General features: G+C 43.4%; 1 protein-coding gene across 6 annotated transcripts in view; it reads left to right on the top strand.

Moving 5' to 3' along the window:
• The first annotated feature begins 1,737 nt into the window (after positions 1-1,737).
• Positions 1,738-14,719, top strand: part of Slc25a26 (solute carrier family 25 member 26) — a 112,800-nt gene continuing 99,818 nt past the window's right edge. For 2 of the 6 annotated variants that reach the window (XM_038318398.2, XM_038318397.2), the window contains exons 1-3: positions 1,744-1,872; positions 7,328-7,484; positions 11,008-11,117. In XM_038318398.2, the coding sequence (XP_038174326.1) occupies positions 1,840-1,872; positions 7,328-7,484; positions 11,008-11,117 (300 nt within the window). In that variant the 5' untranslated portion in view covers positions 1,744-1,839. Of the gene's footprint in view, positions 1,873-7,327; positions 7,485-8,336; positions 8,388-11,007; positions 11,118-14,719 lie in introns of those variants that run through there. The other 4 variants (XM_038318401.2, XM_038318399.2, XM_038318400.2 and 1 more) reach the window with 4 other exon arrangements.

The following is a 14,719-nucleotide window of genomic DNA, read 5'->3' as shown; positions in this document are numbered from 1 at the left end:
ATTTTATTGTGATCTTGAGTTGCATTTCCCTAGTGTGGAGGCCAGTTTCCAACATTGCAGCCATTGATCTTTACTGACTTTTTAGTATTTAACTAGCCCAACCTAGTAGTATATACGAATGACTTATCAGTAAGCTTTTGTAAGAATGGCTACTGACTTCCTTCTGAGTACAGGTCACAAAAGACATTACAGTTTAACAGTTGTGGAAAGAGGGAGAATTAGTATTTCCCAGGGATGAGCCCCCTAATTGGTTATTCAATACCAAGGATCAGCCCCGAAATCATGTACATACAAAAACACTAAATGGACTCAGCAGCTTGTATTTGTGTGCGTGTGTGCGCATGCACGTGACAATAATCATCAAAGAAAAAGAAGTCATGAATTGAGAGGGAATAAGAGGGGGAATGGGAGGAGCTGGAGGGGAGAAAAGGAAAGGGAGAAAGGATGTATATTTTAATCAGAATTTTAAAATTGAGTCTACAAAAATGGCTCAGGGATTAAGAGTATTGGCTCCCCCCACCCCTTCCCAGAGGATCAGGGTTTGATTCCCAGCACTAACACAGTAACTGACAATTGTCTGTAACTCCAGTTACGGGAATTTATTTAGTTATCAACATATAATAAGTAACAACATATACTATATTAATATATGATATGCAATAAATACAATATATATTAGCACGTGTGAGCGAGTGTTGGAGGCAGGTGTAGCAGTTAAGGAACGACCTGTGGAAACTGGTCCTCTTTCACCATATGGGTCCTGGGAGTGAACGCATGTCTCAGGGGTTGTGGCAAGGGCCTTTACCTGCTGAACCATCTCATTGGCCCTGTATAACAGCATTTTGTTAGTAGCCATATCCAGACTTGGTGACCAGCAATGGCCCCCAAAGGGAGTGGCACTATTTGGAGGTGTGGCTTTACTGGAGAAAGTGTGTGACTGTGGGGGCTTTGAGGTCTCTTTAACTCTCTTTCCCTCACACTGTGTGTGACTGTTCCCTACAAGCCAGGATGTAGTACCCTCAGCTCCAGCACTATGTCTGCCTGCATGCCTTGCATCGAGATGTTAATGGTCTGAATCTCTGAACTGTCAAGAAGCCACCCCAATTTAAGGTTTTCCTTATACGAGTTACCGTGGTCATGGTGTCTCTCCACAACAATAAAAGCCCTAGCTAAGACACCTGCTAAGCGATCTCATTGGCCCTATCTAATTGTTTTCTGATAGTAGCTACCTCCACTCTTCCCTTTCTCACCCCTAGCAACCACTTCCCAACTCTTTTAAATAAGTAAACTAATTTAATGGGAAATACATGTCAGTAAAAATGGAGTATGCTACTTTTGGGGGAGGGCAAAGGAAACTTATTTTTATTTAGCATTTTTTCTGATAATGGATTAACAAAAACCCATATAGAACCTGCACAGAGAAAAGGAAGGAATAGCCTATCTGGATTGAGAGTAGGAAACCACAGGCTGGCCTTCAGATGCTGGCAGTGCAGAGGGAGCCCAGTCCTTCCTCCAGCCAGCCACGCTTCTCCGGGCTCTCCTTCAGGCTCTTCCCGTAGATGGCAGCAGGGGCCACCGGCATCTCGTCCTGGCTGCGGGAAGGGTACGGTAAGCAGGCGTCCAAGACACCGGAGACCCTAGGCTCCCCATCTTCCCGAACCGGCTCAGCGCCAAGCACCGGCAGGTGCACGTGTGCGGATGTTGTGGCGTGACGTCACGATACCGGCCCCGGAAGTAGTTACCCTATATCCCGCCCCAACATGGCGGCGCCCAGCTCCTTGGGGCAGCACCTGCTTCTGCTTCACCGTTAATGTTAGCCTTGGAGGAGTCTGCGGGACCATGGACGGGACAGGCTTCACGGCCTCGCTGGTGGTGAGTGCCGGGCAGGGTTGGGTGGCTGGGTGAAGGCTGCATGGGAGCCGTGGCCTTCTCTGCCTTGGCGCCTCCTTCCGGGTTTGCGCAGTGGTCTGTCCTCGTGTCACTTGCATCTAGGTCTAGGGGCAAACCTGGGGGCACCAAGAAAACGTGTTTTCAAGGCGAGGTGGGTCCTGCCGGGATTTCAGAGTAGACAGGAATGCTAGACTCATTGTCCTTTGTTTTTTGAAAGGGGCGGGTGTTCGAGACAGGGTTTCGCTGTGTAGCCCTGGCTGTCCTGGAACTCACTCTGTAGACCAGGCTGGTCTTGAACGCAGAGATCGGCCTGGCTCAGCCTTCTGTGTTCTGGGATCAAAGGCGTGCGCTAATGCCTGTCTTTTTATTGTCTTCACTCAAGGCAAAACAGCTTCCTTTATACGCCACATTCAGTCTGAACTTGGGAATCAAAGAAACATGGAAATAAACACGATTAAGGAAAACATCCATGACCCTTCCAAGACACTAACTTGTCGTTTTGCTGTATCTATACATTTAGTTCATAGTAATCTGTTTATTTTGCTCCAAGTTTAGGCTTTGAAGAAGTACTGAGCACAAGTAGTTGTGGAGTTGATAGAATGTTTATTGTCTAATTCCTCCTCGAGGAGCCTGTTACAGCAGCTCTGGCAGGGGATAATAGACTCAGCAGATCCAAGACAGATTGGTTGATTTGGCTTCGTTGTGGAGGAGTGTACAGGTGCAGACACGAAACGCCTTAATTTTTAAAATTCCTCCCGCAATGAGCAAATAGAAGCTCAGGGGCGTTGTTCACAGAATTAGCTAATGTTCTGGATGAAGGGGTTTGGAGATACAGTGTTGAACAAGAGACACCTCCCAGGAGAGTCAGGTGTTGGAGACAGTGCTGAAGTGAATGCTGGGGTAAGTGACAGAGAGGGCTGGGTTCAGGGTATTATGGGAATAGGCGAAAGGGAGGGGCGGCTTAGCCAGACATACGAGATCATAGTTTTAAGTTTGGTTTAGATTCATTGAAACTTGTGTAAGCCAGGCTACTAAGATATAAAGAAATATATTACTTCAGCGAGCGCTCTCTTATTGTGGGTGAGGCAGCAGCAATAGTTTTGCCAGTTAACACTGCGGTTCTCAGAAATGTGCTTTCCGTGTCCCTCAATTCAGTTTTCACAAACACCTGAAGTATTACCCATTGTTCTAGATTGCTTTCTGTTCCGATAAAACACGGACCGAAACCAACTCTGGAAGGGTTTTTATGGCTTATATGCCCTGATCACAGTCTTGTCTTTGTAGGAAACAAAGACAGGAACTAAAACAGAGACCGGAGGAGTGCTGCTGTTTACAGGCTTGTTGTCCTACTTTCTCGTACCACCCAGGGCCACCTACCTTAATCAGTAATAAAATTTGCCCAATAGACTTGCCCACAGGCCAACTTGAGGGAGGCATTTTCTTCAGTGAGGTTCTCTTTTTCCCAGATGACTCTAGCTTGGAGCTCAGGCTCCACTCTTGGTAGTTTAGTGGTGGAGTCTGTGTTCTTAGCTGCTTCCTGATTGCTTAGATCAACCACAGTTGTGGTGGTTTTAAAAAACAGATTAGTGATTCCAGGTGGTGGTGGCGCACACCTTTAATTCCAGCACTTGGGAGGTAGAGGCAGGCGGATCTCTGTGAGTTCAAGGCCAGCCTGGTCTACAAGGGGTAGTTCTGGAATAGGCCCCAAAGCTACAGAGAAACCCTGTCTCGAAAAACAAACAAAAACAACAACAAAAGAAACAAGTGAGTGCTAGAGTTAGCGAAAGAAGAATGATTTAGAAATGAACATACAGGGGAACAAGAGGTGGCTTAGCAGTTGCGAGCACTTGCTGGGTTTGGTCCCCAGCACCCACAAGGTGACCGCAACCATCTGACATTGTAGTTCCAGCAGCAGATCTTTTGCCTTCTTTTGGCCCCTGGTCACCAGGCATGAATGTTGGTACACAGACATACATACACACACAGGCAAAACAGCCATACACATAAATAAACTCTTTTACTGGGACTTGGAATGCAGGTAGGTGGGGAGCCAGCAAGTCCCAGGCATCCTCCTGGCTCTGCCTTCCCAGTGCTGAAGTTACAAGTGCATGTGTTGTACAGCACTGCCCTTTTAGCCGGACTGCAGCCATCTTCATGAGTTCAACTTTGCCTGCTTGCAAAACATCATCCCAGCTGGGCTTCTTGACTCTTGACATTCCTTCATAGGAGGAGGGGCATGGGAAGGTCTTAGGATCACCTGAGTTTCTAGCCAGTTGTAGACAAGCTGCCCTAGTTGCTCTTGGCTTCCAGGAAGGACTAGAGCATACTGGCTGGGGAAAAGTAGAAGGGGGCACTCCATCCTTGGGGTCATGGAGAGGTCATCATCCATGCAGAGCATCTGTTTTATGTCACCCATGCTCCTCTGGTCCACCCATGAGCTCATCCGTGTTCTTTTTGTAAGTAAGCCTGATAAATACGGATTTCCTAGGGGAACTTTGGTGAAATTTGTTATCATTAGGAGCTTAGACTGTGGCAGGGTAGACGTTGCCTCATCCCCGCCATGGAGACAATTCTCAGACAGTAGCCAGCTTTTCACTTGGGTGCTGGAGATTACAGTTCAGGTCCTTAAGCTTGTATCCATGCTCTTTACCAACTTAGCTGTCTCCCCAAGACCTTGTGCATATGCACCCTCTCCCCCAATTTAGCCAGGTTCTCCCTATGTTAAATATATTGTGTGTCTGAATAGACACTCTTAGGTTTTCCGTTTTTTATTCTCATAGAGTTAAATGGCATTTTGGTTATAGAAGCTTGAAATTCACACAGCAATTAGTAACTTCTTATTTCTGTTTCACTAGATCAGTAAATTGCATCTGGTCATTTTATCCTCAGAAGACAAGAACTCTGATGAAAAGAGGTTTAGAGGATAAGCTCGTCGTACACAACAACCGTACATTAAGAGAGTAACTCAGTTATTAAAGTTTAGCACAGATAGCCAGCGTTTCTTAAACTTGCTGAAGATTAAAGAGAAATTAGGGTACAGCTTGCATTCAAACAATCAGCGTATATCACATGTCCTCACTAGATTTTGTTCTGTGTTCTGAGAGAAGGCAGGCAGGATGTTTACTTGCTGGACTGCATAAAATTCCTTTTGAAAACATGACAAGGGTGCCAGAGGGTTGCTCAGTTCCACATCACAGAGAGCCTCCTCGAGGATGCGGAACGTCCATCCCGTCTCCACAGAGAACCGCGCACCTGTCTGTTCTTTCCTTTCTTCCTCTGTGGCTTGCGCGATTCTCCCATCCCCGGCCCGGGCTGCAGCAGGTGCTGCCGCTGTGCCTGGCCTACTCATTTCAGTACCGTTTGCAGCCTCTCCTGACACATCTCAGAGCTCTTTGGTGACGTCGTTTTAGGGCACTCACATCATAGTCTTTACGGTTACTTTGTCTTTCAGGCTGATCATGTGGTATCACAGTGTTATTACATTTGCCAATCTTCTTTAGCTTTTACTAATTCACTTGTATTATTTAATTAAAAAATAGCCACTGCGCTGTTTCTCACCAGTGTTTTTCTCCCACTTAACTTTTGCAGTAGTTTTGTGCTGAAAGGCCGGTAGAGCAAGTCGATCTACCGCACACTAAGCTTTGCCCAAACTGAAAAGTTTGTAAACTCAAAGCTTAGATTAAATTTGAATTTTACCCATAAGTGTGAATAGTACCCACTCTTTTCTCTCCCTTATCCTCTCCTTTCTTTGCCACGACACATACTTTTTAATTGTCAATTTCTGTATTTCAAAGAGATTATGCTCATATGGTTTGATATTAAAAAAATGGAAATGGCTGGCAAACTTCTTACAGATTGCTCTGAGGACTCTGATCTGCAGTGGTCTGGTCTGCCCACCTGCCCACCTGCCCACCTGCGAATGGTGCTTTAGGCCTTTCAGGGCACTGTGTTTGGATTTGTAGTTTTCTAGGTGGATAAGAATTATTAGCTGTCTGAAAATGTAAGATGCCCAAAAGTTGTTATGCAGATTTAGTACCCAGTAGTCAAAAGACAGACTAGAAAATAGGTCTGATTTGGCCGTAAGATAAATTGTTTAACAGCATAAAAGCACTATAGAATGGTCTGTATATGGTATGTCATCCATTTCATTTACTTAATTAATTTGGAGACTGTCTCCCTCTATAGTCCAGGCTGGTCTTGAATTCCAGGTCCTTCTGACTCAGCCTCCTCAGTGCTGGGATTACAGATATATGCCATTACATCTGGGTACTCTCTTTTGCTTTTATTTATTTTCACTTTTTATTAAGACTTAAAAAAAACTAAAATATATCACTTTCTTCCTTCTTTGTCCTTGTTCCCTTCTACCCCATATTGCTTCTTCCAGCCCTTTCCATGCCCTCAAATCCCTCAAATTAATGGCCTCTTTTGATTGTTATTATTACATAGAAAAGTGCATAAATATATAAATACAATTCCTGAGTCCTTTGGTGTGGCTTGTGTGTGTGTGACTTCAGGGCTGACAACTTTGTATTGAGTAACATCCCGGAGGGGTAATTCTCCTTCTCCCAGCATTGTTAGCTGCCTATAGGTTTTTGTTTATGAGTGGGGCTCCTTGAGAGTTCTCCCTTCTGTTGACATTATCATTGTTCAGGTCTTGTTTGGGTAGCTGTATTGTTGAGGTATCATGGGTGTAACTTCCTGTCACCTCTAGGAGACACAGTCCATAGCAGACTTCTTTCTCCTCTTCAATGTTCCCCGAGCCTTAGATGCAGGAATTATGTTGTAGATGTATCAGTTGGGACCAGGCTTTCCATGATCCTTGATTTCTGTACATGACCTGTTGTGGTTTTCAGTAATCATCTCCGTTTGCTGTAAAGAGAAACTTCTTTAATGAGAGGTGAGAGCTACACTTACCTGTGAACATAAGGATACATTTTAGAATGCAGGTAGGAGTTTCTGCTGGTCTAATAAAGTGATGGTGTTGTATTCTCTTCTAAGATTCATGACCTCACTAGTTCTAGTTAGTTGGTTAGGTTTCTAGTACCAGGCATGATGTTCCTCTTGTCGAGTGGATCTTAAGTCAACTAGACAGCAGTTGGCTGCTACCAAGATGTGACTGCCACTCCTGCACCTTTGGGGATAGCTTGCTATGGTAGTCATCACTAAAATTCACTGTTGTCACAACCGGCTAGGACAGGGATACTGAATACATAATAAATAAATAAATTTTTTTTAAAAAATGCAAGTCCTTTGAGTATTGCAAAGAAATTGGTGGACTCAAAGATGTGAGAAGCTGTTTAAAGATTTTCTTGGGGCTGGGGCTGTAGCTCAGGTGTGGAGCACTTGTCTAGTGTGGGGAAGGAGAAAAGGCTGCTTTCTTGTCCTCCATGCCTGAGAGCTCACTGTTCTCTTCTCTCTTTCCCCTCGTTTTGCACAGGCTGGAGGAGTAGCAGGTGCCTCTGTTGACTTGATCTTATTTCCTTTGGATACTATTAAGACAAGGCTGCAGAGTCCCCAAGGATTCAACAAGGCTGGTGGTTTCCGTGGAATATATGCTGGCGTCCCTTCTACAGCTGTTGGGTCCTTTCCTAATGGTAAGGGTGTTGATATTCACAGTGCATAGAAGCCAAGAGAGTGGATTTATTTTCAGAATAGTTTAAGATGTTACCTACAGAAAATTCCTTACGTATTACAGCCGATCTTCTGGATTTATGTTTTGTTCTTTGATTATATTTAAACAGAATGTAGAGAGTGTTGTAGATTCCATTCCAGGGTGTTTATACAGAAAAAGAAGGTAATCTTTTAAAAATGGTTTTGCTGTTTAAATCCCCAGTTTAGAATCTTTAAAATGTTGCCTTTTCATCATGATCTCTTAGAGCAGTGGTTTTAACCTTGCCTGCATGCCAGAATTTTTGGGCAGCTTTATAAAGGTGTGTTGGAAGCCTCCTAGGTGAGCCCAGCATAGAGCTGGTTGGATGGTGCCTGCTTGGGAATGTGAGCAGGTGAGACGGAGAGGTATTTCCTTAAATTGCTCTTTGCTGAGCATGGCCCTTCGCTGGGTTGTTTTGGATACTCTCCTGCCAATGCCTGTTGTTTGAGTTTTAAAGTCCTGTCGTGACTTTTGGTATTTTCATGGGATAATGAGGATTATGTGTTTCATTTAATACTCCTGAGTTTATCTGTTTTCAGCACTTACCGATTTTAATTGTCTACTAATGGGTGCTTTATATTTCTTTTGGGTTGTACACAGGACCTTGCACATGGTGAGCAGTATTCCCCTGAGCTGTGTCCACCTTCCATCTCCCAGTCCCCAGTGGATTCTTTTAATGCTCAAAAGTAAACCGAACTAGCTAGCAAAAATGATACACAGCTTGCATCCACAAAATCATGGCTCTAGGAGCTTCTTAAATCCTGGGGTTCGTTTTCTCTCTTTTTTTCCAGGATAATGAGTGACTATATTAACCTGACGCTCACGTGCCCATCAGTGCAGAGAAAAGGTAGTCTTTCCATCCTTTTGTTGTCGACATCACTTTCTTCCCTATCCTCAGGGAGTCACTTGGGCGACCCTTGACTCTTAGTCTTTGAAGACTGATGAGCTGTTGTTGAGCCCTCACTGTATAATGCATGTATAGTGCACAATTTTTAGTATGGACAAAGGTTCAGGGTTGTCCCAAGTAAAATGACCTGATCAACAAGCAGCTTAAAGCCACATGGATATCAGTGGCCCACCTGCAGGAATTGGGGTATAATTAGTCTCAGGTGTGTCCACACGCTGGCAGTTTGAAACCCCAGGGCAATCCTCCTCTGTAGATAAGTTTGAGGACCTTTGAGCAGGTGATGTGCAGAGGACTATGCTCTGTGCTCATAGCCTTTGGTCAGTAGTTTTTGTCGCTTTTGTGGTTCACTCTCTCTTACGTATTACAGTTAGGGTTCAGGCAGGTGTGACATCACCGGTGGTGTATGTGGTACACTGTACTATGATTAAGCTCACAAGACTGTTTTATGTTCTTCTCCAAGGCATTTACATACAGGATTTTGATTTTGTGTGTGTGTGCACACACACGCATGAGCATATATAAACATATGTGTTTGTGTGTGTCAGTCTGTCTCTAGGAAGGCTATGTTCAAAATTTTTGCCTTTTATACCACAAAGTACAGGAGACAAAGTCAAAGCAAAGCCTTCTAGAAATGGGGTTTTCTATAAATTTTGGATGAGTCAAAACTTTTCATTGTGAAAACATTGTCCTTTTGTTATTGGTTAGCCTCTGTCTAGTCTGGGTGCAGAATCCACTGGTAACCATCCGCTACCCCGGACATTTCTGAGAACAGAATCAGCTGCACAGGAAGGGATTGAGAGAGTATGGGAGCTCTTTTAAAGAGCCTCATTCGTTTTTGGACAAGAACATAATAGAAGAAGCACCAGTCTGGCTGGGGCTTTGTTCTTTGGGGGTTTAAAGTGGGGGCCATGGCTAGCTCACCTCCTCTTCCCTTTTTTGCTCAGAGCTTTTAGAGCTGCACTGTGCCATCATTTCCAACTCTAGAGCCTTTTTGGATGCTACCTGTGTGGCAGGGGCCGGAACTTAAGTCTCTCCTTCACAAAAGTAGCTATAAATGACAGTCCTGAAGTGCTTGATGGTGGAACCTAGGAACCTTCAGCTGCCTCCTTTCTCTGGGTATGGGGCGAGGCTTAGGGGATGCAGGCACCTGCAGAACATAGAGCAGAATGCTGTAGAGCCCTTATATTGGACGTGTGTGAATGGACCAAAGTGGGGGAAACAGTGTGAGGAACCACACATGGGAATAGACCAGACACAGTGACGTCACAGCTGTTGTGTTGTAATTACTCATGCGAGCAGCCCTTTACACACTGGGGACTTTGGGAGATGGTTTTCTGTAGTGAGAAGCGGCGGGCTGTGTCCCGCCACCCGGCTAGCTTTACCCAAAATAATTACACGGAAACTGTATTCTTTTAAAACACTGCCTGGCCCATAGTTTCAGCCTCTTATTGGTTAATTCTCACATCTTCCTTTAACCCATATTTAGTAATCTGGGTAGCACCACGAGGTGTGGCTTACCAGGAGAGATCTTAACCTGCGTCCATCTCGGAGAGGAGCAGCATGGAGACTCCTATGGCGACTGCCTGAAGCGTCTCCCCAACTCTACTTCCTTGTTCCCACAATTCTGTTCTGTCTACTCCACCTACCTAATTTTCTGTTCTCTTAAAGGGCCAAGGCAGTTTTCTTTATTAATTAACCAATGAAAGAAACATAGACAGATAACTCTCCTCCATCAGTTTTCTTTGTCGGGTTGTTTTTCTGAGTGTTTAATGCTCTCATGTCCTTCAGAAGATGAATTTGTTGTTCAGTATCCTCTTATGAAAGAGGTAAAAATAAATCTCTTGATTGGTAGTACACAGAAAGTTTTAAAGCCTCGTGTGCAACTCTGATTGTAGCAATAGAGGTAGCTTTCTACTGATTTCCTTTTTTTTTCCTCCTTAGATAGTCTCAGTGTATAACGTGTCTATTCATCCTGGAACTTGCTATATAGACTAGATTGGCTTCAAACTCACAGAGATCAGCCTGCCCTCTCTCCAGTGTGCTGGAATTAAAGGTGTGCACTACCAAGCCTGGCACCGACTTCCATTTTTAATGAAATTGTTGATTGTTTCCACGTTTTCTAAAGATGATTTGAAGTAGTGAAAAGTAGCATAGTTATTTTGTATACTCTGCAGTAAACATTGTAGAATCGACATTTACTTAAGTTATGTGTTTAAGGTCTTAACCTATGTGTAGCTCAGCTGCTTGTTTTCATGATTATATGTAATACTGTTTGGGATCTGTGAAGCCCACAGTCCTTTCTGAGAAGTTTGCTAGGAAATGAAGCATGGCAGTGCCCAGGCTACCCTCTGAGTGTACTCAGATAGGGATCATGTCTTCTGCATTTCTCCAAGTCCAAGGCCAGTAATGTAGTTCAGACTTGATAGTTCTATAAGAGGGTGGAAAAAGGCGTGTACTTGTTAGTTATTATCTCATAATTTAATTATTATTGTCGCAGCTTTTGAAAGACATTACTTAGTAGGTGAGATATTTACACTTAAAAGAGACTTTTACATTTCAGCTGCTATGTTTTTTCTCACGTATGAATATGTGAAATGTTTGCTGCACACCGACTCAGCTTCACACTTCAGGCCCGTGAAGCACATGCTGGCTGCCTCTGCAGGAGAAGTGGTAAGCAATAGGCTACATGATAAAGTATTTCAGAAATGCAAATTGTGTTTGCTGGTGCAGGGAATTGCTTCATTTTTAAAATTTAGGTGTCCTTTAACTGATAAAAATCTAAAAATTGTACCTTTTAATGCAACACTTTAAAACATATATTGTTTAACACTATGTTGTTTATTTTGGTTCTAAGTATCAAATTTAAAAGCCTTTAAAATGATATACAAACTCTGTATCACTGTATCAGATTCTACTGTGTAATGACTATATTAGAGTACAAGTATTTATCTCCTTAAAACATATTTATGTGAATTTTATTTAATTTAAAGCCTCCCCCCTTTGAGTCAGGGTATTACTATGTACTCAGATTGGTCTTGAACTTGTAATCAAACCTTCTGCCTCAGCCTCTTGACTACAAAAATTACAGACTAGGCTTTAACAGTTCTTTTTGTGCGTATGTGTGCCTTTAGGTGTGTGTGCTGTGTATACACAAGTGTGCCTGTGAACCTGTGCCCTTGTATGCAGCACCAGGAGAGGACGACATTGGGTGCCCTGCTCTACCTTTGTTGTAGTCCCTTGAGACAGGGTCTCTCACTGAAACTGGAGCTAGGATTGTGGCTAGCAAGCCCCAGCCAGCCCCATCTTCCTGTCCTCAGCTCCAGCAGTTGTGGGCTCACAGTGCGTGCGTTACTTCCAGCTTTTTATGTTTATGCTTGAGTCACCTCCCTGCCTCCACCGGTTTTTGCTTTCATTTGTTTTATTTAATTTCGAAAGTGGTAAAATCCCAATAATTAAGAATGGATTAAACATGACAGTTTAAAGATAGTCTTATGATATAAGAAAAGTCCATTGTATATTATTGTAAGAGGCAGCCCTAAAATGTCATTGTACGATAGAATTAAAGAGATGGAAGAGGATATCTATAAGTTTGGTCAATGTTGTTTGTATTAGTGTAGCTGAGTTGGAACTACTTTTCCCAGAATGGCTTCTACAGAACAGTTTCACGTGGTTAGTCACAGAGAAATGAAGGTAAAGTGAAGTAGCAGCTATGGCTGTGAACAGAAGTGGGGTGCAGGGCAGCCACTGCGGCAGCCGCTGCTGGCCGCTTTGTCACTGCTCATTGGTTTAGTGTGTTGACCACTGGCCCATGCATTCTCCAGTTTCCATTTGGTTCAGCTTCTCTAGATTCTGAGTCAAGTTGTGTGTATCTGTGGTGAGGGCTCATCTTAGGGTTTCTGTTGCTGCAAAGAGACCATGACCATGACCACAGCAACTCTTATAGAGGAAAACATTTAATTGAAGTGGTTACTTACAAGTCAGAGGTTCAGTCCATTATCATCATGGCAGGGAGCATGGTGGTATGCAGGTGGACATGTTGCTAGAGAAGTAGCTGAGAGTCCTACATCTTGCAGGCAACAGGAAGTAGACTGTGTCACACTGAGTGAAGCTTGAGCATATATGAGACCTCAAAGTCTGCCTCCACAGTGACACATTTCCTCCAACAAGGCTATACTTATTCTAACAAAGCCACACCCTCTGATAGTACCAGAACCTTTGAGGGCCATTTTTTTTCAAACCACTAAAGGGCTCTGGGGTCGAGTATGTGTGACTCTGTAGTGAGGGTGTTGGAGTTAAGTGTGTGTGTGGCTTTGTGGTGAGCATGCTAGGGTCAAGTGTATGTGTTCTGTGATTTGGCATCATTGTTACGAAACTGTTACCTAATCTGAGTTAATAAAGATACACTTGTGTTTTCTTATACACATTTTATAGTTTTAACTCTTGTACTTGGGTCTTTGCTACATTCTGAGTTGAATTTTGTATATAGTATGTGTAAACAGAGACTTTTCTGTCCTGCCTGGTCCTGCAGCTGCTTTTAAAATAGTCAATCAGAGGCTTAATATTAATTACAAACCTATTGCTCAGGCTTATTACTAACTAGCTCTTAAAACTTAAATTAACCCATTTCCATTAATCTATATTTTGCCACATGGCTTCATGGTGTTACCTGTTCTCTAGTAAGTACATCTTGTTGCTCTGGTGGCTGCTGGGATCTGCCCCTGCCTCTGCTCTTCTTCCCCCTATATCTCTGCTTGGATTTCCTGTCTGGCTCTATCCTGCCTTGCTATAGGCCAAAGCAGCTTCTTTAGTAACCAGTGATAATAAAACATATTCATAGCACACAGAGAGGTTATCCCACAGCAGGTATGAGCTTGTGGTCTTACTTTATTCTTTCTTAAGTTTATTTTTACTGTGTATGTGCATTTGAGTACAGGTGTCACCATATGCATGTGGGGAGGTCAGAGGCATCTGAGGATTAAACTTAGGTAGTCAAGTGTGTGTGATGTGATGGCTAACCTTGGTTGTCAACTTGTCACAGCTAGGAAGAACCCCAGTTGAAGAATTGGCTCCTTTAGATTGACTTGTAGGTATGTCTGTGGGGTATTTTCTTGATTCCTAATTAATGTAGACGGCCCAGCCCACTGCATGACATACTATCTCTAGAAAGGTGACCTGGGCAGTATTAGAAAGATGGCTGGATGTGAGCCTGGAAGCAAGCCAGTAAGAAACACACCCCCATGACCTATGCTTCCAGGTTTCTGCCTTGAGTTCCTGCCTTAGCTTCCCTTAGTGAAGGACTATCTGTAAAATGAAATAAGTCTTTGTTTCCCAAGTTGGTTTTGTTCAGTGTTTTATCATAACAGAAACCAAACTAGAATACATGGCAAGCGTAGCTACCTGCTGAGCTATCTCACTGGCCCCTAACTTTATTCTTTGGAATGCAAGTATTAAGTTTTCTAATACCTTTACTGGAAGGACTCTTGCTGTACACTGAGTGACCCTAGAGTTCTTGTCAACAGCCAGTTGACTATCAAAGTGAGATTTATTTCTGAATTCTGAGCTCTGGCCTATCTCTGTGTGTCCTTACCCAGGACACTGTAACCTTGTAATAAGTCTTGGAATCGTTGAGACTTCTCCAGTTGCTTTTTTTTTTCAGTATTATTCAGCCCCTCCTTTTTCTTTCTTCTACCCTTTTTCTTTTTCCCCCTCTCTCTCTATTTTATTATTTATTTTTTGAGACAGGCTGCTCACTATGTAGCTCCGGTTAGCCTGGAATATGTACTACATAGACCCAGCTGGCCTCAGACTGCTTCCAAGTGAGGAGACTAAAGACACTCGCCACCGTACCGGGCATATTCCTCTTATGTGTGCACAGGGCTGGAAGCCAAAAGAGGCCATTGCATTCTCTCGGAGCTGGCTTGTTATGTGGGCGCTGGGTCTTAACTCTGGTCCTTGTGATTATACATCACGCACTCTTAACTCCTGAGCCATCTCTCCAGCCCTGGATCCCTGTTTCTGTGTGAATTTCAGAATCAACTTGTACATTTCTATAAGAAAGCAGAGAGTTACTACATTGATTCTATACATTAATTTAGGACATTTTGTCATTTTAACAATTTATTAATTTAAAATCAATCCACACATAATCCTCACTTGGAAGCAGTATGAGGCCAGCTGGGTCTACGTAGTACATATTCCAGGCTAACTGGAACTACATAGTGAGCAGCCTGTCTCAAAAAATAAATAATAAAATAGAGAGAGAGGGGGAAAAA

The sequence above is a fragment of the Arvicola amphibius genome, chromosome 2 (assembly GCF_903992535.2).
Source record: "Arvicola amphibius chromosome 2, mArvAmp1.2, whole genome shotgun sequence".
NCBI lineage: Eukaryota > Metazoa > Chordata > Mammalia > Rodentia > Cricetidae > Arvicola > Arvicola amphibius.
Note: the sequence above shows the minus strand (reverse complement) of the source record. Positions and strands in the feature narration are given on the sequence as shown.